At 30.9% G+C, this 25,849-nt stretch overlaps 1 protein-coding gene across 4 annotated transcripts in view; it reads left to right on the top strand.

Annotated features, from left to right (window-relative positions):
- The window catches only part of CSN3 (COP9 signalosome subunit 3), a 114,972-nt gene that overhangs the window by 78,932 nt on the left and 10,191 nt on the right, over positions 1-25,849 (top strand). The window contains exon 15 of one of the 4 annotated variants that reach the window (XM_035372720.2): positions 12,052-13,562. The exons of 2 other annotated variants lie outside the window; for them this stretch is intronic. In XM_035372720.2, the coding sequence (XP_035228611.1) occupies positions 12,052-12,123 (72 nt within the window). In that variant the 3' untranslated portion in view covers positions 12,124-13,562. Of the gene's footprint in view, positions 1-12,051; positions 13,563-23,751; positions 23,819-25,849 lie in introns of those variants that run through there. One more of the 4 variants, XM_035372721.2, reaches the window with a different exon arrangement.

The following is a 25,849-nucleotide window of genomic DNA, read 5'->3' on the forward strand; positions in this document are numbered from 1 at the left end:
AAAGTGTTGAATGTGTTGACAAGGAGAAATTTAATAGGAATTTCTAAAAATAAATTTTGTAAATGATATTCATATGCCAAAAATTACCTTTAGTGCTGTTTGAGTTTTCTTCTATTGTGCACCAGCCAAAGCAGGGCAAGTGATGATCTACTGGCCATCAACTGCCATGCATTGTGCATAAGATTGCTACCTATAAACTTTAGATATTTTTTATGATTAAAAAACTGCCAAAATACACTTGTAGACAAAAAGAAACGGCGCACCAAGAAGGAGTTATCCGAATGGGACGAAAATCGGTAGAATTGATGTACATGTACAGAAAAACAAATGATTACAGTTTGAGAAAAATTGGATGATTTATTGACGTGATAGAACTTCACAAAGTGAAAAAGTCAGTAACATGTTTGTCCACCTCTGGCCCTTATGCAAGCAGTTATTCAGCTTGGCATTGATTGACAGAGGCTACAGATGCCCTCCTGAGGGATATCGTGCCAAAATCTGTACAACTTGCGCGTTACATCATCAACATCCCGAGCTGGTGTAAGGGCCCTGCCCATAGTGCTCCAAATGGGCTTAATAGGAGAGAGATCCGGCGACCTTGCTGGTCAAGGTAATGTTCAGCAAACAGTAGAAACATGTGCAGTGTGGGACGAGCATTATCTTGCTGAAATGTAAGCCCAGGGTGGCGTGACGTGAAGGGCAACACAACGGGCCTTAGAACTTCGTCGCCGTACTGCTGTGCGACGGATGACAACCAAAGGGGTCCTACTATGAAATGAAATGGCACCCCAGACCATCACTCCTGTTTGTCGGTCTGTCTGCCAGAAGGCAGTTAGGTTGGTATCACACCGCCCTCCGGGGCGTCTCCAGACTCGCCTTCACTGGTCATCGGGGCTCAGTTCAAAGGGGGACTCATCACTGAAGACTATTCTACTCTAATCAGTGACATTCCAGTGTGAATGAGCCTGACACCACTGCAAACGGGCTTGACATTGTACAGAGGTCAATGGTAGTTGGCGCAAGTGGCGCCGTGACCTCAGCCCCCCTTTCTGTGAGCTGTCTATGAATGGTCCTTGCAGTCATTGAAGCACTAGTTGCATGTACAATCGATGATAATGATGCATCTGGGGCTGTGAGTGCCGCTCTGACACTTGCGCGATCTTCACACTCTGTCATTTCTCTAGGCCTACCATTTCCTTCTTGACGCTGTGTGCGGCCATGGTTCACCCATTCCTGCCAACATCATCTAATAGTGGCATCACCCCTGCTCAAATGTCGAGTTATTCGCCAATAAGACCAACTGTCTTCTTTGAGCCCAACTACATGACCTCTGTCGAATTCTGACATCAGTGCATATCGTTTGCGCACCTGTATGCAAGGCATAGTTACTGTCTACCAGAGTACACGAAATGAAATTCATGAACAATTTATGACCTGGAATCGTAATTTCTCCTTTTAAATATCCTGCCAGTAGTGCAGATCAGATGTGCTGTAGCGACAATCGTTCATTCATTGGCAGCCAAAATGTAAAATTTTGCATTTTCCTTCGAAACCTGTATGCATATCAATTTGTATCCGATTTGCTTTATATTTGCTGGGTGCGTCTCTCTTTTTTTTTTTTTTTTTTTTTTGTCTAAGAAAATGTGTGGCAATTGCGTAATGAAAAAGTACCACCTAAAGTATATGTTAGAATATATTTCATTGAGGCTTGGATAAGCTTTTACCACGTAGAAATAGGTGTAATAAACAAAAACTAATATAATTCAATCGGAACTTCCTCAATGTTCAATGGGAGCAAATTTTAATGATCTTGAGTCACCAGGCTAATGCTACACAGCTAGTAGTCTGTAGCGAGTGTTTGCTAAGTTTTATGATGGTAGCCATGAATTTGGAGGCTTTGGGATATCACAAACAAAAAGCAAAATTTTCCATTTAAGGAATTTATGAAGAAATGTGCTGATAAATGAAGGTGACAGAGCCCCACTAATTTAATTAACAGGCAGGGAAATCTGTAGTATGGTTCAAAATCCAGAACATATCACTACAGGTAGTTTAGAAGTGGCAGTTTATAAAGAACAAAAAAATTTCAATTGACAATTTAGTGGGAATTCTCGACACAGTAATTACAGGATGTGTAACTGAAGTGTGTGATGTTACAACTTTGTGTAACTGAAGAAGAAATTGAAGAGAAAATGTTAACACAATGAAAAGTTAACACGAAAGTATTAAATTTACTATCTATAAAATTAAAGAGAAAGTATTAGCACAAAAATTGAATCAGCTTAAGTTGCATTGAAAGGAGTGTTCAATAAAACAAACTAATAAATATTGAGCCTTTTTTTATATATAAATTTTTATTTCCTTAAAGTCATAAATGCTTCATTGTTTCTTAAACAGCTATTTCAGATTTTTAATTTTATATTTTCTACGTGGCATCTTACTGGATTTAAATTGATCTGAAATACGGAAAATTCCTAAATCTGGAATTGCCAAAGTCCTGACGTGTCTGGATCTAGGACTTTTAGCATATAATGGCACTTAGTGTGTTGAGCACTCACAATTTATTCCCCATCATTGTTAAAGTTTAAATTAGCATAGTCTGGAAAATAAGTATCCAAATTGTCATAACATTAAAAAGAAAGTTGTTATTGTATTTTTCAAATTAAATATCTTACTGAAATGAAATCAAACTGTTTTGATTTTTAAAAAATTTTCTGTCTTTTGCATTTTTCTTTGATTTTGAAAGCTTAACAGGTTGTAAAAGTAATGATGAAATAAATTCAGATTTAGTATCCAATTTTTGGGGTCTGTTTCACCATATGATGATTATTGAGGAGCATTTCTATCTGCATGAAACATGGAGTAGTATATTTGCCAGTATTTTAGTTTCGTTATCCAGTCCCTGTAGAATACATAGCATCATTATAATATGCTTTATCTTTTTTATTTTATATGATAATGTACCTAAAATATATTTCTAATATTTTACAGTTTGCTTAGGGACATTTAACTAATCATTCTATTGTAGTATAAAATAAGTTATTATCTGACACTTAATTGTGACAAATTGAAGTTATTTACATCCCACTGAGATTATTTGACAACAGATTTAAGTTATTTAGAAGCCAGAAGATTACTGGAAATTAAGAGTATTTTGTGAAAGATGCAATAATTATTTTGGCCATCAATAAAGCAATTTTGTCTCCTAATTAAAAAAAAAAAAACAAAAAAAACTTTTGAATCCTACTTTAAATTTCTGTGTTTCTGTAAACTTGTACATGGGGGAAAGGGTTAATTTTTTTTTTTTTTTATTTAGAAAGTGACTGGTTTATAAAATTTTAAATAACCTGTTTTTGTATTAAAATCATTTGACATAAAGTAAACCCAAGTGATAAACTGAAAACTTTCTTATGGTGAATATATCAAAAGCATATTCACTTTAAATAAATGGTTTGAATAATAATTAAGTACTTTTATTTCTAATAAACAATTACTATTATAAATGGGCATTATCTTGATATATTAAATTTTAGCACTTTATCATGTTTTTATACGAAGTTCCTCTATCATATTTTTATATGAAGTTCCTCATCAAAACCACATGTAGCATTTATATATTTTTAAGATTTAAGTGTTTCTAGTATTTTCCCTAAACAGCTAAGGTCTATTTGGTAATGATGTAGTACATGATCTACCGCTGTTAGTTTATTATTTTCAGATAGTGGCGCAAAATTATTTATTGGTTTAATGATGTCTTTTTCCTGCTTTTTACCTCTTATTTAAATATAAAAGGCTGCTGAATTTTTTATTTTATGAAACTATTATTATTTAATTATGAAAAGTATTGAAATTTGAAGATATGAAAATTTTAATGCTTTATTAAATTAATGCCATAATTTTTGTTTATGCATTCTTAATTGTTTGTATTCATTTCCATGCTTTATAATATGTATGACTGAATGACTCATAGCCCTTTTAAAGGGTCTCTCCAGCTTTTTATATTGCAAAATTGTAAGGAATTAAAATTTAATAGGTTATTAAACTAATAAATGGAATCATTTTCATTTGTGTATTCTTAATTATATATATTTTCATATTTGAAAATAGTATTTCAGTAGCACTACCTAAGAAATAACTAACTAAAAGTGGTAGATCTTGTATTACATAATTACCAATCTTTCACTTAATGTCATTTGTCTAATGGCAGTAATTCAGCACAAAAGTATGCAAAATCATTTTGAACTTGATAGCAATTCAAACTTTATATATTATTAGAGAAGTTATTTTCTTCTGTTTTTTAAATATATTGGAATAGTTCTTGAACACATTTCCAGTGTGGTCTGTAATTGCGTCCAAGAAATATTTGTGTTACATTAATCTAATCTAGGATGGCTGGTTGATACTGCCAATGTTCGGTAAGAAGCCTACTACTGGCCCCACATCGTAGGCAATATCGATTGGATTTTTGCTGAACTCTGGCAAGCTGGAGTGTGATCTTCAGTGATGAATAATGATTCAGTCTCCATGCTGATGACTAATGCACACACATGTGGAGGCAGCCAGGCCAGCAATCCGATCTGACGTTTGTTGTCAAACAGCATATGGCGATCACACAAGGTGCGACAGTGTGGGGAGCAATATGTTCAGACATACGATCACCTCTAGTCGTCCTTCAATGCACTGTGATGGCTTGCAGTTACATGGACAACATTTTAACACCAGTTATACTGCTTATAGTATCAGGTTGCCCAGGTGCCATTTATCAGCAAGAAAATGCTCTTCCACATACTGCACGACTCTTCCAACAGTGTTTTCAAGGATATGACATACTCCCATTGCCTGCCAGGTCACCAGATCTCCCGCCAGTAGAGCACATTTGGATATGCTTGGAGGGCAACTGCATGGAGGGTCCTGGAATTTTGGTGAATTAACTGTCCAGTTGCAATGATTATGGCACGATTTTCTGCAGAGAATCTTAGGTGACCTACTTGATTCAATGCCATGCTGTATTTCGGCTTATATAGCTGCCACAGGTGACCGTACTGCTAACTGATTTGTAACCTTTCTCATGCCATAACGTCTTACTAAAACAGTCTTTTGTTCTGAATTTATAATCATTTGTTTATCTCTTCATACAGTACATACTAGTTAAGTTTCATGATAGCAGTTCATTTCCTTCTGGCTGCATATATTTTTTGTGACAGATTATGTTATACCTTGATAAGTAGTCAGTTTTGGTAAACTTTGTTTTGATTGCTGCTTTTAAAACTGAAACTTAGCAACAATATTTTTTCATATTTGTTTTCTAATTTGGTGGCAACAATGCATGGTATACTGTTTTTACAAAGCACCACTTTTTCAAAGTGCAGTCCCCTTTCTCAATGTTACTATAGGAGGTTATTTTAGCTTACCTTATCTTATACCTTCTTGGTAACATTACTGTACAGTATCCACTTCTTATTTTTAGTAATGAGCCATTTCAAAGAAGGATCCTTTTTATTTCTTTTCAACAAAGAATCATATGCCAGAACTTGTAAGCATATTCTGTTTTGTTAAAGTATGCGGTAGCAGTAGATAATGAAATGTTTAATGATAGTTCTTCAAATGTAGGATTTTCAGTAATAGGTTCTTTGAAGTCCTTGTTTACAGCAGGATTGCCACATTACCTGGAAAACTAGGAAAAGCCAGGGAATTTCGTACGGCAATTCCCAAAAATTCGATTTTGTGCCAACATTGGAAGTGACTTTCTTGGCAAATTATGTATCGCGTTAGCATCATTCAGGCAGCTGGCATAGAGCCAATTTTCGAAGCTCCAAATTAGGTTGTCTTTTAGAAAGGCAAAGCAAGTTTCCAGCAACTTTAGTTTCCAGTAACTCCTCGAGAATCAAGAGATGTGCATGTGCAGTGCATGTTGAACAAAAGAAAATACCCTTCCCATTCTCGTATAAAACAAAATTGGTTTAATCCTAGTATATGGTATACATGGGATTTGGCGACATTATGATGAGCAGTAAGAGGTCATTTTGGTGTTGGGGACAATTTTCAAAATCATGCCAGGGCTGTGCCATATACTGGGGTTTTAACACAAAATCTTTTTAATCTTTTTTTTTTTTTTTTTTTTTTTTTAAATAAATGCCTTATTTGTCATTTTGCAGTAAAATGGGAAAGAAAAAAAAAAAAAGTAATCAGCTATTTAATATAACTATATTCTCCAAAATATAGTTGATTATTGTAATTAAATTTTTAGTCTTTAAGTAATTTATTTTAATGTTATTCATATAATTTAATGTGATTTCTTTCTTCTAAATTTATTTATTATTAGTTAATAATACTTTAAAATGTTGGAGTTTTCTCGGGCATACCCCGGAAACTAATTCTAGCAGTATCGCCATCACAAAATTTTATGCACTTATTTTTTGCTTATGTATGCTGCTACATAAATATAAATACTTGAATTTATTTAAAAATGTCACCAAATAAATTTCTTTCTTTCGTTTAGCTGCATAATGTCTGCCAAAAAAAGATGTTTTTTAATCCAGATAAGGCAAGTTTTAATTACAACCTTCAATGGAGAAAACAGCTCCTAATATAGTTATAATATTGGGTTGAAGGGAAAGTTCTGTCGTATTTTAAAGAAAATATTTGAATTCATTTATAAAAATATGTGTTTAATATTAATCAATTATATATGCTCTGTTATTTGTTACAACCTGTTGCCATCTTCCAGGTAACCTGTAAATTCCTGTTTTGTAGAAGTTCTCATCCATGGAGTTAAAATAGTCAGCAACTGCCTTAGAAACACTTTCAAAAGACTTGAATTTTTTTCCCGTTAGATAATCTTGCAGAGATCTGAACAGGTAATAATCAGAGGGTACAATGTCAGGTGAATACGGGGGGTGACTAAGGATTTCCCCTCCTAACGCATTCAGTTTTTGTAGTGTCACCACTGCAGTATGCGGGCGAGCATTATCGTGATAGAACACTATTCCTTTTCTGGATGCTAATGCTGGCCTTTTTCCTTTGATGGCTGCATTCAATTTATTCAGCTGATTGCAGTACAGATCCGCGTTGATGTTTTATCCCTGTTTCAGCAACTCGTAATACACTGGACCTTTCCTGTTCCACCACAAACAAAGCAGTACTTTTCGTTGATGGATACCTGGTTTTGGAACTGTTGCTGATGATGTTCCTGGTTTGCAGTAAGATTTTTTTCTTTTAATATTCTCGTAAAGAATCCACTTTTCATCTTCAGTAACCAGCCTGTCCAAAAACGGCTCCACATTGTGTCTAATCAGATGTGATGAACATATTCTTACACGATCAGACAAATTCTTTTCCGTTAATTCATGGGGAACCCAAACACTTTGCTTTAACACAAACCCAAGAGATTTAATGTGATCTCCAACAGTTGTATGATGAATGCCAAACTCTTCTGCAATTTCTCGACTTGTTAAATGTGGATTATTTTCCAACATGGATCGCAAAACATCATTATCGATCTTGGATGGTCGTCCAGATCGAACACTTTCTTTGAGGCTCAGGTCCCCGGAACGAAATTTGCTAAACCATCTTTGACAAGTACGAACATTTACAATATCTTTTCCAAATACCGCACATAAATTTTTACATGCAACAGATGCGTTGCTTCCTTTTTGGAATTCATATAAAATGCAGTGTCTTAAATGCACTTTATCTACCGACATGTTTTTCCCTTTAAATATTAAAAGTAAATGATGAACAGTAAAAAAGGGCACCTTTTATATTATACAGCAGCTAAAAAAACAAACAAAAATCCGATTGACTCACTAGCCAGATGTTTTTTTTATTTACAAGAAAAATCACGTGTCTATTTAAAATAGGACAGAACTTTCCCTCCAACCCGATAGTAATGCTTTGGGAATTATATATATAAGTCATATGTAATTGGGAAATTTTTGTGTTTTCAAGTGGTACCATAATTAATTTACCTATCAGCACAGCTAAGGTGCACTACACGGATGGTCTGGGATTTTCTTAAAACTCATCTAAAAAACCTGAAAAAGTCAGGAAATTTCATTCTCCTGTTTGAGTGACAACCATGTCACAGAGGGTGATCATCCAGAATGGACATCATCTTTGAGGCTGAAATTTCCACACTTAAGCTTCTTAAACTGCCTTTGAGCTGTGTCATCAGAACACTAATAAGATGAAAATTTAACTTTTGGATTCTCTGTTCTGAACATTATGCTGAAAAAATCGTGCTGCAACCCATATTAGAGGTACACGGTATAAGCAGAAAAGACCATATTTAAACATATGCTTCAGTTAAGGTCACTTCTTATCAATAGTAATAAAATAATTTTCAGAAAGCATACTTCAATTTGAAAAATCTCAGAACTTCTCAGATAATCCAATAAATATCGTATACTTGAATTCACATTTTCTTATGGAAATTCAGTCACGAGCGCATTTAGTTAACACTGTTAATATATATATATATTTGATCACCCAGTATCAAAAGCAAACTTCACTAAGTAGTTTACATGCTATATTCAGAGTGACCATAAATTTAGTTAAATAATAAACTACTATAAAATGCTCTAAATAAATAAATGTGTAAAACTTAAATTACAACAGTATTGTTTAAAGTATTTTTATTTCACCTGTGCTGAATGATATGTGTTTAACTGCGCAACCTGCTTGAAATTTTTCAAACTTCTGTGCCACGTTCAAATAATACTGAAATTTGACTTTCAGATACGAGGCATATTCGAAAACTAAGTACCGTTTTGAAAAAAAAAAAAAAAAAAAAAGTAGTAAAACATTTTTCGAATTCAATTTTATTTTTACATGAAAATACATGTCTTAAACTATTTTTCAACATAGTTTCCGCCAATGATCAAACACTTGTCATAGCGGGTGACCAGTTTTTGTATACCATCGTCAAAGAAACTTCCTGCCAGTTTCGATAACCACGACTCTACAGCATGTTTCATGTCATCGTCAGATCCAAAGCGCTTGCCACCAAGCTCGCGCTTCATGTGCAGGAACAAGTGATAGTCGGACGGCGCCAAGTCTGGGCTGTACGGCGGGTGATCGAACTGCTCCCAATGAAACTATCGATTTAACGATTGAGTGACACCAGCAGTATGGGGCCGAGCATTGTCATGGAGCAACACAATTCCTTTACTGAGCATTCCTCTTCGTTTGTTTTGAATGGCACGCCTTAGTTTTGTTAAAGTCTCACAATATCGTGCCACATTAATGGTTTCACCTCTGGGAAGAAATTCAGTAAAACGCCTTTCCTATCCCAGAAGACAGTGCACATGATTTTTTGTGATAACATTGTCACTTTGAACTTTTGTTTTTTCGGAGAATGAGTGTATCTCCACTCCATTGTTGTTATATCGATTGTTGTTTCGATTCTGGTGTGAAATGACACACCCAAGTTTCATCACCTGTCACAATTTGGTTTAAAAAGTTTTCTCCCTCATCACTGTACCGCGTGGGAAATGTCAGGGCACTACCAAGTCGCTTTGTTTTGTGAACATCAGTGAGCATTTTTGGAACCCATCGGGAACACAGTTTGCGATAATTCAAGTGGTCAGACACAATGTCGAACAAAACAGTACGTGAAATTTGTGGAAATGCCTCTGAACGAGTTGTCATTGTGAAGCGTCTGTTCTCATGAATTGCTTCATCAACTTTCCTTACCAAATCATCGGTGACAACAGAAGGCTGACCACTCCGAGCCTCGGGGTGGACATTTGTTCGACCTGCATTAAACATTCTTACCCATTTTCACACCATTCCATCACTTATTGCATATTCACCGTAATCTTTTGCCACTTGACGATAAATTTCGGCCGGATTAACATTCCTCGAGTTCAAAAATTTAATCACGGCACGAATCTCACAGTCAGCGGGAGAACTAATTGTCTTAAACATTTTGAATGTGCACAGCAAACTGAAAACACAATATAGAGCAACTAAAATGGGGACAATTGAAAGTCAGTGAACAAGAAAGACTAGTGCGCATGCGCGGGATGCCTACCACTGCGCTGCGACGGCACTAGAATGAAACAGTATTTAGTTTCCGAATACGCTACGTACATATGCCAAATTTTCCAAAAATTCCTGATAAATATTGTACTCTCATCGTAAATATATATGGACTTATAATGTGATGAAAACTTAGTCGGTAAAAGAATGGATTAAAATTTAATTTCCCAAAATAAATTGGCCTTCTAAAACTAAATAAAATAGATAAGTAAATAGTAAAAAAAAATTATGTAACAAAATAAATAATGATCTGCCTTAAAATACTGCCCAATAAAACATGTTGAATAATTGAAAATTTACAAGCTTGGAAGCTAAAATCCTAAAAAGATTTCGGAAAATTCTGACGTCACATATTAAAAGACAAACTACAAGTACAAAGAAAGAGGAGAGATGAAACTAAAGCCAAGTACTTCTTGCCATTCAATAGCGGGGAGGCAATTTTATGGCTTATCCATCACACTAAGAAGAAGCAAACATACTGCCCTAGGCTGAGCCATCTTAGAGAGATTTCAGAAAACGAAAGAATAATCATTTTGATTTTAGTATTTTAAATAAAATAATTATTATATATCATTGCATATTTCATCTTATATATATATATATATACATTTAGATTGTTGCATTAAGTGGGGGAGGGTAACATGTTAAGCACTATAGGCAAAAGGAGAGGTGCTTGAAATTTTTTGTTATTGATAGACTGTTTAAGATTAACTATTATATTTTTGCTGTATAATGAGGAAGCTAAGTTCTGTAATGTGACTTGATTTTAAATTTAATCTCTGTAATATAATATGTAATGCTAAAAATGGATCTTCATGATTGGCTTTTCATATCTGGTGGGTGGTGGTAGTGAGATCTAATTCTCTTATGTGTCTGTCCTCATTTTAATCACGATGACAATCCTAATACTAAAAAATTGACGTTCTATAGGTAATTACTAAACTTTTTACAGGCATTAACATTATTATTTACTGAATAATTTATAGTAAACACCACAAAGAAGTGATTCTTTATTATGAATATAACATGTGAAGCAGCCATGTTTTTAAATTTTTATAGTTTTGTCTTCTAGTATTCTTTACTTTTATAAAAATGGTACAATATTTTTTGCTGCAGCTATTAAGTCTTTTAGATTTTCAAAGTATACAAATGTTTGGATGACTGACTTTTTTTTTTTTTTTTTTTTTTACTGCATCCTATTTTGTTTTTATGTGAAATTTTTATAATGCCATTTTGATTTTAACACAGTTTTAAAGGCAGGGAAGTCTTGTTTCCTTTAATTCAGTTTGATTTAATATGGTTCAAAAAGCAGCTTTCAAAAAATCTTCATTTGCATTTTCTTAAGGTATAGTATAAAAAAATAAGAACTTACATTGTTCAAAAATAATACTGGTGGTCATTTTTATGAAGTATTTATTTTAAGTTAATTCTCTAAAAATAGCTTCCCTACCTTCTTTTTGTGTGAGGGTGTGTGAAAAATGTATTAATTTGGAATAATGGGGTGAAAATTTGACAGAAATTAGCAATGCATAAAATTTAATTAGTAGAATCAATATTTTTTTATATTTAAAAATAATTTTATATTACTTTTATATTGTAATATATTATTTTCCTTATAAGTGATCACCTGTTTTTTGTATGCTTAGATGCTTTCATAAGTTTATCAATTAACTGTAAAAGTTTTGATATGGTTTGTTTGAAAAGTTATTTTTTATACTTCGTTTTTCATGTCTTTCGTGTCTGTTTTTCATTTTTTTTAATGTACTGTACTTCTTTTTTAAATTACCTGTGGTGTAAAAATGATATTCATTGTACTTCGTGTTTTATGGTACTTTTATAAATGATCAGATACATATGAAAGAAATTGCATTCATTGGGTTAAAAAAAATCTATAAATAATGTCCAGCAGAAAAGTATTGCAAATTAGTTGTGTTATGCATGCCTTCAATTTGATTTTCTAAACTTTTGTGTAAAGTAAATAAAACTTAATCATCTTAAAAATTATAATAGATCCATGGATTAGAACTGCATGAGGCAATGATGGATGGTGATGATGGATTAGTGAGGATTAGTGAAGAATGATGGATTAGTCAGGAGTAGTGAAGAATGATGGATTAATGAAGAAATGTTAAAAATTTGCATTATTTCAGACAAAAAAGAATGTAAACAGTGTCATTCCATCACAAATTTCCACTTAATTAGTAGTAATAAAATTAATGAAATTAGGATTATACAGTTGATTCTTGTTATACAAACTTATTTTCTAAAGAAAAAGGATGTTATTATGAATGGTCAAATGGAAATGGACTTAATATACTCTCATCTGTTGTGGACTTATTCCATTAGTCATTGTAATGGAGCAGTTGTTATAATGAGCATCAATTGTATTTATTATTTCTATTATTATAGTTTTGCTTAAATTTTCAAATTTTAAATATTGTTTGAATGGTGGAAGGTAGGGACCTAAGGGAAAAAAAAAAATTGTATTCTTCCTGTATAATTCGTTTGAATAGAGTACTGGTCAGTAGTTTGTCCTAAGGTATTTAATTGTAATTTATACAGTTTATTGCTGATCCATCTCCAAACAATATTTCAATATGAAGCCATTTTATCAAAATTGAAAATTGATCTGAAAGGTGCAATTAAATCAATACTCAGGTTTGTCAAGAATAATGAATTTAAGTGTGTGTCCTGTTTCCTAATGCTTGATGGTAGTTCACCTTTGTTGAAATTTATATATTCATTCACTTTAGTTTTCATATAGGATTGAAAGTCTACTGGCTGATTCTTCATTGGTATAAATGGATACTGATGTGGCCATGCTTTTGCCACAAAAATGACTAAAGAAACAGTCATATTATGAAACAGTCATAAAATGAATAGAGAAACGGACTATTATAAGGTCATAGTTTCATAAGTTTCGTTAAGTAATAACAAGACACAAAATGATGTGTACATATTTGAAACAGTACAACCACAACCAGCTGAAAGCTGAAATGTGTTCTGTATTTTAAAAACTTCAACTAAAGTAAAAATAAATTATTTTATTAGCTTGCAAAAAGCACTATTTAATACTTTTTATTGCTGATGTGTGTAGCAATTAGCATTTTTATTGTTCATATGTAAAGTATGGATCCAGTTTAATGGTTAACTGAAGTTGCATTGCAAATTAAATGTTGCATTCACTAAATTAATAATAAATCACTAAACATTGCATTTTCATTAAATATCAGCTTCCATTTGAACATTAATTCCTGTACTCTTTTACCATGCATATTATGGATATTTATTTTAAGATTAATTTTAAACTGATCACAAACATAATTGGTAAGGACATATGTAACATGAAATGAACGCCTGGCGACACCTTTTCAGCTGTGTTACATAGTCCCCCCCCCCAAGAGTACTATCATGTAGATATTAAACAAAGTTATATTACTAAATTAGGCATTACATAGAAAAGTTATAAAAGAAATTATTTAATTATTTTAAATTATTAGGAATTTATTAATTAGAAGGGGTTCTAAATAATGTGAAGAAGAATAATGAATTTGGTCATCTGTCAAAGATTAAATAAAAGATTAGATTACATTTTTCACTCTGGGACACGTTTCATATTTACTGAGGTTTGATTATTTTGCTGATAATTTGTAATGAAAATAAAAGTATCAAGAATTTATTCCTGAAAAATATTTTCTCTCTTGAAGCTTTTAAAAAAAAGTGTCCTTTTTTAAAGCTATGAAAAAAAAAAAATATGGACATTTTTACAAGTAAATAACAGTGCTAATTGTGTATTCTAACAGAAATTCATATTAAGAGTATTTGAATAAAAGTTTTTCTCAACCTCGTGATTATTTTTTATAACAGCAGCATTTAGTTACATGAAATTGTTTTTATTAATGTGAACAAATATATTCTTATGTAGGATTTTTCAGTAAGAAATATTGTATTAAAAATTAATACAGTACAAAGTAATTTTAGAGTTATGATCAAGAAAATACATCTTACACATGTCTTTTTGGGAAGACAGAAGTATGGGGGCCAAACCCTTTTTCAACTTAAGGAGATCCTGGAACCCGGGGTATAACATTCTTTCTGGGATCCCTACTTCCCACTTTCCTTGTTTTTATTACAAAAACTGAAATATGAGGAGACATATAATTTAGGCATTTCTTAAAACCAGGACCACAAACTGCGAAGCTTACATTTTTATCTGTTAAATTTTAATTTTCATGTAGGTCTTATTTCATTTGCAGTTTACATATAGGTATTTTCAGTTAATAAATATATTTACTATATTACAAGAAAACTCCTGGGAGTAATTATTTATTACTTTTTACAGATTTTGCTAAATTAATTAACTTTTAAGAAACAGTGGAACTAATACTGATAAAAGTTTTAACCTTTTGTGTGCCAGAAGTACTCATTCTTCAAGTGAGCCTGTATTTGATTACTTTATTCTTAATTCATTGTAACTGCAAAAAATATTCTTTTAGCTGCTACTGGTGGATGAGAGGGGCTAATGCTGCTTTGTTAATAATATTAAATTCGAGAAAATTATTCTCTTACAGCACTAACCTCTGAATTCTTTAAGTGCTTAACATATAATGCTTTTTTACAGTGCTCAATAGGTACCTTTTTCCATCAGGGTCTTAGTGGCCATTAAGATTTTGAAAATATAAAATAAATGATGTTATATTTGCTGGCACAAGCTAACCAAAGCTAAAGCAAGTGAAGTATTCCATACTGTATTTGGTTTATCTAAGGCTGCCCGATAATTTTAAATGGTCATATTCCAGAATTGAGCGTCATTAAACTTTTTATTAAGCAGATTTTTAATATTATTCATTAATGTCATTAAACATGTTTTTAATATAAAATCTTTCAAATTTTTTTATTTGAGAACTTAAGAATTCAACCTTAACAAGTCAGTATTTCACTCTTAACTATCTTATCTTTATCTAGAATGTCGGTCTAATCTAAACTCATTTAAGAAGAGCTTTCACTGTTGTCCACAGTTATATATTTTCTATATCTAAAAACTGAACATTGTCAGCTGGTGTTATATATAAAAAGTCAAGATTTCATGATGATTTTCATTTTATTTTCTATTGGAAGTTAGGAAATGGACATATTCAGTCAAAAGTAGTACAGTACAAAGTCCGTAATCTGGACTCATCGAGACTTTGGTGCCTCCGGATTAGGGGTTTTTCCAGATTATAGATCATCAGTTTAACTCTGGTAAGATGGCATACAGAAATTATGCAATTAAAATATGAAACTTTAATTTATGAAATAAAGAGCAATTATGATTTAAAGGGTATAAAAATTTACAAAAAAGAAGCTTAATATTTATTTGTTTACTTTATTAAACATTTCTTTCAATGTAAGTTGTTTAAGTTGCTTTGTTTTTTGGTTTTTTTTTTTTTTTTTTTTTGTGTGTGTGTGTGTTAATACTTTTTCTTTAATTCTATAAACAGACATAATTTCTTGTTCAGTTACAAAGTTCCTCTGCTCAAGTCCTGTAACTGCTGTGTTGAGAATACCGACTAACTTGTCAATTGAAATGTTTTCGTTTTCAATAACCTCTCTGTCACTATCGGAAGTGGCATTTTCTGGATCTAGAATGATACTACAGATTTCTCTGTCCGTTAATTGGTTGATGACTGGGGCATTGTCGTTGCAATGAAAGATTTCTGTTATATCATCTTCACTTATTACCACTTTTCCACATTTCGTTACAAAATCCAATAACTGGAAAATTTCACTTTTAGTTTGTGATGTCCGTAAAACCTTCAAATTTGTGGTTATCATCTTCATCGTCCTCACCATGAAATATGGTAACTGGCCATAAGTTATGCATCTTTTAACGTATCTGGAGACACATCCTCCCACGATCTTGTGATGCTCCACACAGCAGGTTTTATGCTAAAAAATTTCAAAAAGTCTTGCCATTGTTCAAGAAATTTGCATTTCAGCATGTGATCTATGCCCATATCCATAGGCTGAATGATAGACATACAATTTGGAGGGAAGAATAATACGGATGCATTATCTTTCACTAAAGCTTTTAAGTGAAGTATGTGCTGAACAGTTGTCAACAATCAGGACATTTTTTAAGTCATCATGTAAACCAACCGAATTCAAATGTCACCGATCCTCGGGTATAAAATGATTTTCAAACCAATCATTCATCAACGCTTGTGTCATCCATGCTCTTTGATTTGCGCGAAATATAACGGGGAAAATCATTACTCCACTAAATGCTCAAGGTAGTGCATGCTTTCCGATTACGAAAAGTTTGCATTTGTGCATTCCTGCAGCATTTTTTAAAATTTGGTTAACCAACCTGTCGAATATGTGCATTCAATGTTTAAGTTCATTTCTTCATTAAATATTTTGGCTTGAGCCATTAGCCTTGGACCCGTCAATGGGACATCCTCGATGCTACACTGTCTGACCTATTCAATCATCACTTTGTCATGATCTTCACTTTTACCATAACGGACCCTTTTTCTGTTATTTATTGCAAGTGGGGTGTCTGAATTCACAAAAAATTCAGAAAGTTCCTTTTTCTTTTTGCTTATATCATATACAGTTGACTTTCCAGTGCTGTACTCCTCGCATAATTTTGAGACAGATATGCCTTTATCCATTATTTGCAGCAATTCCACTTTTTGTTTCATGGACATTGAAACATGCTTTCGCTTTATAGATCCTTTGCCAGCTCCAGAATTGGAAACTCTTTTTGACATAATGGAAAGTTCCAGTTTAATTTTTATAAAATTGCTGTAACAGTCTGCAAAAAATAATAAGCCGGATCCAATTAGAAGATTAAGAAACTGAATGCCATTAACTGAAATGCCTTAGAATCAGTAAAGATAACTTTAGCCTAGCTTATACTGTCCGTTATACTTAAACGTGCATGCATATAAAGCATACAAAAAAAAGTTTGTGGCTTTTTCCTGATAATAGATCATTCTGGATAATGGATGTCTGGATTATGGACTTTGTACTGTATAATAAATTTAGAGCTAGGGATTTTGTAGTGCAGTTAACTGATTCAGCATGTTAAATATTACCATCTGCTGTACTCAGGGTGTGTTTGTTAATTCGTATGTCTATCTATCTTGTGTTATTTTTATTTTTGTTACTTGAAAGGAAGTACAAGATTTGATTGTATACATACTATAACAGTAAAAAAATTAGAAAGAGTAATAGATTCTAATACAGTATTAAAAGTCGTCACCATAGCACAGTGTTGTGATTTAACCTTCATTTACAAAGATTTATGGCAGGGATTCCCAATCCTATGCTTGCAGGTATCATGGTGCCCAACGAACATTTAACGTGTGCCCGCTGCTGTGCAATCGTAATAAAAATGTTTGCTTTCGATAAATTTCGATAAGTGAAAGTTTTTTTCATTTTTAATGAAACAGAAATTGTGTCCAACACAGATACCAGCACAAAGCAAAATGTGACCGATTTCTCTCTCTCTCTCTCTCTCTTTTTTTTTTTTTTTTTTTTTTTTATGTGCATGTATTGTTAACTCTGTCCAACTATAAATTCACCTTGAAAAAGTAAATTCTTAAAAAAATGCTGAGATTTTAATCTAAATCTGAGGTTTTCTTCTCAAAATCATTTTATAATTTACTTTTTAAGGAAATTCACAGTTTTCCATTAATTGAAAAAAATTAAAGAAATCGTGTTCTCAAATTATGATGAAGGAACGCCTAATTGTATTGAAATAAAATATTTGTTCAAATGTACTGTAAACATGTAATAAACTTAATTCTGCTACTTTTGTTTAACCACTTAATTGTGCTACTTTTGTTTAACCACTTGTGCTAAAGAGATGTGCCACGCACATAGAGATGCTTTTGTCTCAAACCGTGCACAAAAATGAAAATAACGTGGTGTACACGTCACCTAACAACGAGATTGTGTATTTCTCGAGTTACATCTCTGGATTGCACTTGCAGACGCGGGCCCACCAGCAGCCGAGCGGTAAAGTCGCTGAACACTGGTAGTTCGGTCCGAGGTTCGAATCCCACGAACGGGCTGGCTGCATGGGCATTTTTGTGGTTTTCTCATGTGTAACATGTATACGAGCAAGTTTCCCTTAGAAAGTCCTCTATGAAAGCATCTCACCCTTAGGCAGATGGCACTCAAAGCTTTGCCATAATCACACATATGTATTAGCTGACGCGGAGCAGCATAAATGAGACACTTTACCGCTTGTTATATTGTAGCGCACAGCACACAACCTGGAAGTTTAGTCATAGCGCAAGTTGTTAAGTGCATCTGAACACAATATCAATATATATGTATTAATATTTTATACTGTCTAAAACATAAGTTCACATTAACACATACAGAAAAAATTTTGCTTGGATATCTTTCAAAAATCACACTTCAAAATTTAACTATAATCAAGAAATATCTAAAGATGTATAAATCATAAGAAGTTTGATTCATTGCATACTTCCAAATACCACTTCCCAATTCCCCCCCCCCCAAGATAACAAAGAGTTGATACTTTATAAGTGCACTTGAAATAGTTCATGTTCACTTTTGAAACTTAATAATTACTAAAATAAATAATATTACAGGTAAAATGAGTTTTGCATAGGTAGCACAATTTTCTTTTCATAATATTTTAACATCTGAAGAGTAGGTAGAACTCTCAAGCATTAAAATGAGGATGTTATTTCATTTCATTGCTGTGCAGTATGTACTACTTCGATTTTAATCTGGCACATAATAATTAATTGTAAAAATTACCATCTAACACATCTTGCATTGTGTTTTCAGACTTCAATACAAAAATTATATTCTAATCCATTGAGTTGCATAATTTTGGGTAATCAGTTATATTTTTCATATTAAGATTAATTGTTAGATATTTGGAACATGAGCAAAATGATAATATTGCTGCACTTCAGAAATAATTTTTATGACATGTTCAGTGCTTTGAAAATTTAATAGCAGCAAATATTAAAATGGTACAAGCATGTAAAAGTATAACTAAAAAATATCTATGCATTACTCCTAAGTTTAAAAAGAAATAACTGCTAAAAGGTATTAGTACAAAATTTTTATGATTTAAGTATTTTAAATAAACATTACTCAGGATAAAAAAGCCACAGTTTTAAAAAAAGAATTAATGGAAAATGCTTGTAATCATTTAAAATCGGATAAATGTTTAAAAATTCTTCTCTAAATGTTTACAAGGACTGAATAGGATTTTTTCTCCATGTGCTAAAAGATAAAATATCCCCCCAAACAATATTCATTTTAAAGATGTCCTTATCTGAACAGTGGAACTTTTAGTTAAATTTTATTTTTTAATCGAAAATGGATAATTTTAATATGCTTTACAAAGTGTATAATGATAAGGCCTTGAAGTTATGTTATATATAAAAAATTGGCATGCAAACCATTAGGACCAATCTAGCTATTGTCATTAATACATTAGACACTGCTTGAAGTAAAGAAATTTAATGCTGTTTTTAATTTAAGAAACATAGCAGTTTATGAAGATAAAAAAAAATATTAATTACTTACTAAATGTATTAAAAGCAAAGTAGTAGATTGAAGATTTAATAATATGACTTTAGATTTAAGATCTTGAATATTCTACAATGTTCATAGAAAATGTACAATGGAATTTATATAGCAAGATCAAGGAGTACTAGATTCACGTGCATGAATAAGGTCTGGACTAATACTCATATGGACATACCCACTTACATAAATTATTGCTAACCCATACATATTCCATAGTAAGGATAAATACCAAATATTCCATAAAAAATCTTCCAAATAAGGATCATGGCATTTAACTCTCTGAGCGTTATGACCGGCTTTATCCGGTCATCAGAAGTTTCACTACTTGGCATATATTAGCTTATAATTTAAGATATTTTGCTTTCTTACTTTCTTTAATAATGTCAATATCATCTTAATGAATGTACGTTTATGAAAATACAGACTAAAATAAGTAATTTACGAACTCAATTAACAGTTTAAATACCGGTTTTCATGACGGATCTAAAATCCTGCGTTGCTCAGAGGGTTAATACATAATTCAGTATTAAACTGTGTGACTACATAAAGACTAAATGAACTTATCAAAAATGAAATAAACATGAAAGTAAAATTTAGTAAGATATGAAATGATTCAATAGCTTAATTTTTATCAGATTGAAATATTCATTTTATATGAATGTTTGCAAAGGACAACATTATGATGAAAAGAATTATAATTATTATGGATTTTTAAAGAATATAAACAATTCTGGTGTACACTTAATGCAAAATATAAAAAGCTGCGTAATTTCTGTAGGAATGGCAATAAAAAACATATAAAGGTAAAGGATATTTTCATTTGAGTACTTATTTTGCCTTTTTTCAGAATTCTTTTATTGAACTGCAGCTCATCAGTTTCTGGAGTGAAAATATAAAATGATAAAAAGACAAAAAATAAATGATAAACATTTTTTTATTTGTTTAATAGGTAATGAAAGACTAACTAGAAAAAAAAAAAAAAAAGGAACATTTTTGACAAAGATAGGACATTTTGAAAACATTTTACTGTAAAAAGACATCATATTCGATTTCTCAAGTGCGGGCTGGATGAAATGTAGTAAAAAAAGTGATTAAAGAAATAATAGTTTTGCAGCACCAACATGTATTCAAGTAGAGTTTGAAAATCAATATAGTTTGTGTGTGAAAACCAAATTAGCTGACCTGTGTAAATTTTGTATATGTACTTGCATACCAGAAATATTTCTATGTGTTTGTCTTAAGAAACATGAAATTTATTCAATTACAAGTTTGAATAAATTTTTGGCCTACAAATTAATAGAAGTTATCAAAGGAAAAAATCTGTTTTAACATTAATTTATATACGAATATATCACTAAAAGGAGTAAAGTGTTCAATTATACTGGTAATTTAGCTCCTAGAAAGATAGTTGCATTTAAATTTTTTTTTACCATGTCTAAAATGAATTTAACCCCTCCTTTTTTTTAAAAAAGTTCTCTATGAAAGCATATCCCTTAAGGCAGACAGCTTTGTATTCATTGCCACATTCATTGCTGAAAATTTTTATAAATTTGAGCATGTTGATTCAGTTTCATTTGGCTGAACCTAACGTATCATTTTTTATTGAAAGATGTCTCCTTGTCAAAAGCGGGTATAGTTAGTAGATATAAAAATATTTAGTAATACCTTCTGTAAAACAATATTAATTTATTAGCAGGAATTTTTTACTTAAATTTGATTGCTTAATAGTTCAACATGCAATAAATAAGTATAATTTCAAAATTAATTTTAGAATTATGTGTGAAAAGAAAACAATAGGGCTTTTTTTTTTAGAAAGATGTATAAATTGATACTCATGTTTTTTTGTTATGTAACATTGATCATTTAAAAATTTATATCTTCTGAGTTTCAAGGACAAGCCATAGCAGGTAAAAGGAAGATAACTGTATTTCATTTCCTTGATTGCTTGAAAAGTACAATTCTTAGTTGCTTGTCACATGAAAATCTTTTGACTGGAAGTATTTTTAGTATCCTTGACAGCAAAAATGTTTAAATATTGATTGTATTAAAATAAAAACACATCTCTTTCAAGAAAAACAATTTATATGAAAAATGAAATAAACATTTGATAAATTATACTTCAAAAGTTCTATAATTTGCTGATAAAATTACAGTGCATCCATTTTAATGTTTATAAGCAATCAACGAGGTAAGAAGAAAGTACATGTGTACTTAAAGTAAGGAATTTACTAAGTTTGATATATATATCTATATATATACACACAGGTACATAATTGAGAATAGAAAAATGATGCAATGTCCGAAAAGTTTCTATGCTATAAATTGCGACAGCTTGCATAAGTAAGCATGTAAGCCTTAATAGTCACTACCTATAATTAACCATCTGTTTTTTAAGAATCATAAAAATATTTTTTCCATTTTTTGACCCTATTCTGAATTCATTTACATTAAATGCATATGTTTATATGCATTAAATGTTTTTAATTATGGCTGTTAATTTCAAAAGCTATTATATCCACCACACATACAACCAAAGATTGCTTGATCAGTTCAACTTTAGAAAGAAGAGTAAATTTTCATAAATAAAAGCTTCATAAAGTTCTACTGATTCAAACAATGAAAATTAACAATTAGAAATTAAAAATTTACGGTCATTCTTTTTTAAAGTGTCCAACTAATCTTGTATCTATCCAGTGGTATGATTTTCAGTGAAGCCATTCTATCCATCCAGTGATATGACTTCCAGTGAAGCCATCCTACATTTCAGAGCTGGCTAATAACATTCATCCTATATTTTTTTTAACCTGTGATAAGCTGAGCAAACAAGATCTATTTAAGGATTTTTTATTATTTAGAGTTAAATATGTTTTAGTAACATAAAATATAAATTGAGAGATGTCAAGAAAGTAACTGAGTTTATTTTTGTATTTATGACATTTAAAATATAAAATAATAAACTTATATATGAGAAATATGAAGAATACTTCATCATATATTTAGTCAGTGTAACTGAAAGAAAAAAATATGAGTTATAAACTTACTTAATGTGAGTTATATATATATAATTTTTAAAGCTCCAAGTTAGGAGTATAGATGGTTCTTTCAGAAAAGTATGAAAATTTCTCTGATAAATTACTGAATTTGATTAACATTTTTTAGCATGAAGAACTGACAAAATATTTCTATGCATATCTCCCCCTAAAAATGCAATTAGCATATGACAGTTTTTTTTTTTTTTTTTTACGTAAACACCTTTATTTAGTGTAAATTTATTCATGGTTTTTTTCACAGGTATATAACTGAGTCGGGCATGCACATTCACCTTACATATCTGATTATTTATATATCAGATCCTGCTTTGCATTCTCTTTAAGTTTCATTTTGTTCAGCAAATTAATCCTTCTTATTCAATTTTTGATATCAGAATAACAATGATATGTAATGCCAGAATATAATTACTCTATTTTAGCTATTTCTTCTATAATTAGTTATTATGAACAGTAGAATTATAAAGTGAATATGATCTTAATTAAAACTGAAAACTAATTAGCACAAACTTGATAGTATAAAAATTTCACAAGCATATTTTTTACTTTTTTATTTCTTTTAAATGAAGAAAGAGGGAAACAAATACAGATAGGACATGTAAATCAATAAAAATAAGTTTTAATAATAATTTATTTATTTTTAAAGTAAGAAATTTGCATAGTTTTTCTGAACATGACTTACTTTTGGGAACTAGGCTTAATTTAAATTTGAGATAATTTTACAGCCTTAAATACATATGTGCATATTGATGGAAATAACATTTCAAGCATTCCTGCCATGTAGTAAATGTAATTGTCTTTTTTGTAGACCTATTCATAAGATCTCATCTTTTTATTTATGTAATTTTTTTCAACATAAATATTACCTTCTGAAATTTTTGAACTTGCCTGATTTTTTAAATGGTTCTGTCTTTTAAATCTTTTATCTTTTCGTATGAGTTTAATAAAGTCTTCTTTTTGGTAATTAAACAGCACACACTCACTTTTAATGCCTAATATAAAGAATCTATGTTTAAAAAAACAAATTTGCATGTATCCTTACCTTAACCCATGCAACATATACTATATGAAGTTTTTATATATTTCTTTTTAGAGTTCTGAAATTCGTGAAACTTTTGAAGGCACAGTTTCTATAAGTTCTGATGTTCACACACAACCATGTATGTTTATTTTTTCTTAATTGCAGTATCATTTATTAGTAAGATGAAAGTTAATGATCGCATATTTTCAGAAATAACATTTAACACTTTTGCAAGAAGGAAGCGAGGCATACATTGTAAATGTTTTTTGTTGTCTGGGCTTCCAATTTACTGGTGTTAATTTTATATCATTGGAAAACTAGTAATAACTTATGTTTGTTGATTTTTTAGTTACTCAGTTATAGTAACTAAGTGTAGTATTTTTTAGTTTGTCACCTTTAATAATTTTAATTTTATATCATACTTTGTATTTTTTTATTTCAAAGTTGGCTAATTATAATGTCCACATACTAAGTGTGTTCCACAAGCTTAGTACTCTTTGAGGACTAAATTTAAGATTGTTAAATAACTTACAACGTAGAAGAGATGTAAAAAATCTGTCTCATCAAAACTGTTCTTAGATGAAATGTGATGTTTCTGAAGCAGGAAAAATGATTTGCTATGTATACAGAAGAAAGCAATATTAATGAATTATGGTAAGGTCAAATGTTTGGAGAAAAACTGTACAGTTATTAGCAGTTTAGTGAAAAGTTCAGTAAACTATTTCCCATTTGATCTGTAAGATGTTAAAAATCTGCTGTAAATATATCTGCTGTAAATTTCATTTAAAAAGTACCAGAAAACTTTTGATGTACCAGAAACTGATTGATGTTCTCATGAATTATAATTCTTAAATTTTCCCAACTAATATTTAGATTTTTTATTGAAGAAAAAATAAATTTGTAAGCAAATACATAGATGCAAATATATTATCAAAATCTGTAAAAGCATTGTCCTGTGACTGTCAAAAGAATTCTTTCAGGAAGATGCCTGACAAATTTATGCATTATTGGATCTTGCTAATAAACTATTATGCAAGTCACTTTGTTCACAATTCTGTAGTATCTTAATATTTAATTTATGAGAAAAACTGGAAACATAATTAAATTTTTTGAATTTTTATTGTATCCATTAAAAAAGAAAACTAAAAAAATATTAATTGTCAACTATTAATTTTATAATTTGTTAATAAGTGTTGTTTAAGATATTTAGTATTTGTTTTAGAAAGCATAAATTTAGTTATTTATTCTTGAATATTATAATTTGAATTAACTTTCAAGTTATTACTTGATTAATGCATATATGGTTAACTCCTGATTAACCTGGTTCAGAGAGCAAATTAACTGCATTATGGATTAAATGGCCCTCTCAACAATGGCAAAATTGCTAGCATAACCCCCCCCCTCAAAAAAAAAAAAAAAACTATCAACACTTAAACCTTAATAACATTGTTCTCTTATAAATATTATTAATGCCATTTATAACTTATTTCCTTTATTACTAATAATTTTTCTTCTATTATTTACAGTGTATGCTTTATGTAATGAATAGTGATTTAATTTATATAACCAAATGACCTTATTCTCCATATTAAACTGCTTGAAAATACAGGTAAATTGTTAATAACATTTTTCTGTCAGTTATGAGTCCCCCCCCCCCCCCCGTGTTTTTTTAATTGCCCATGAACTAACTGCAATTTGGTGTTAGTTGAGTATATCGTCCCCAGTATTATCCTGGTTAATCGAGAATTGACTGTATGTGTTTTGACTTAGTCAATGAAAGAAAGTGTTGTGCAGTATATTTAAAATGCAAAATACTCAGAAAAGATACATTTTAATGATTAAGCAGGACACTTTAAAATGTCTTTTGTTTGTTCCTTAATCTAATTATTACATTGAACTTTAAAGAAATTTTTTTATTGAAGCTGAAGTATATAAACATTTTATAATGCGTACTTAATTTAAATAATTTTCTATTCAGAAAATTCATGAAGGACTCATTTCTAGATTATTTGCTTTGATAAATTTGACTTTTTGAACACTAAATGTATCACAAGTTAAACTGTTTGATATTTCATCTACTGTAGCTAATGGAATGCTGACATGAAAAATTTTAAATTATGTTCTTCAAATGTAATTATTAAATGAAACATGTTTTATTGTGCTTTATAAA

Source organism: Stegodyphus dumicola, chromosome 5 (assembly GCF_044657685.1).
Source record: "Stegodyphus dumicola isolate Sdum_Otavi_A_Nest chromosome 5, ASM4465768v1".
NCBI lineage: Eukaryota > Metazoa > Arthropoda > Arachnida > Araneae > Eresidae > Stegodyphus > Stegodyphus dumicola.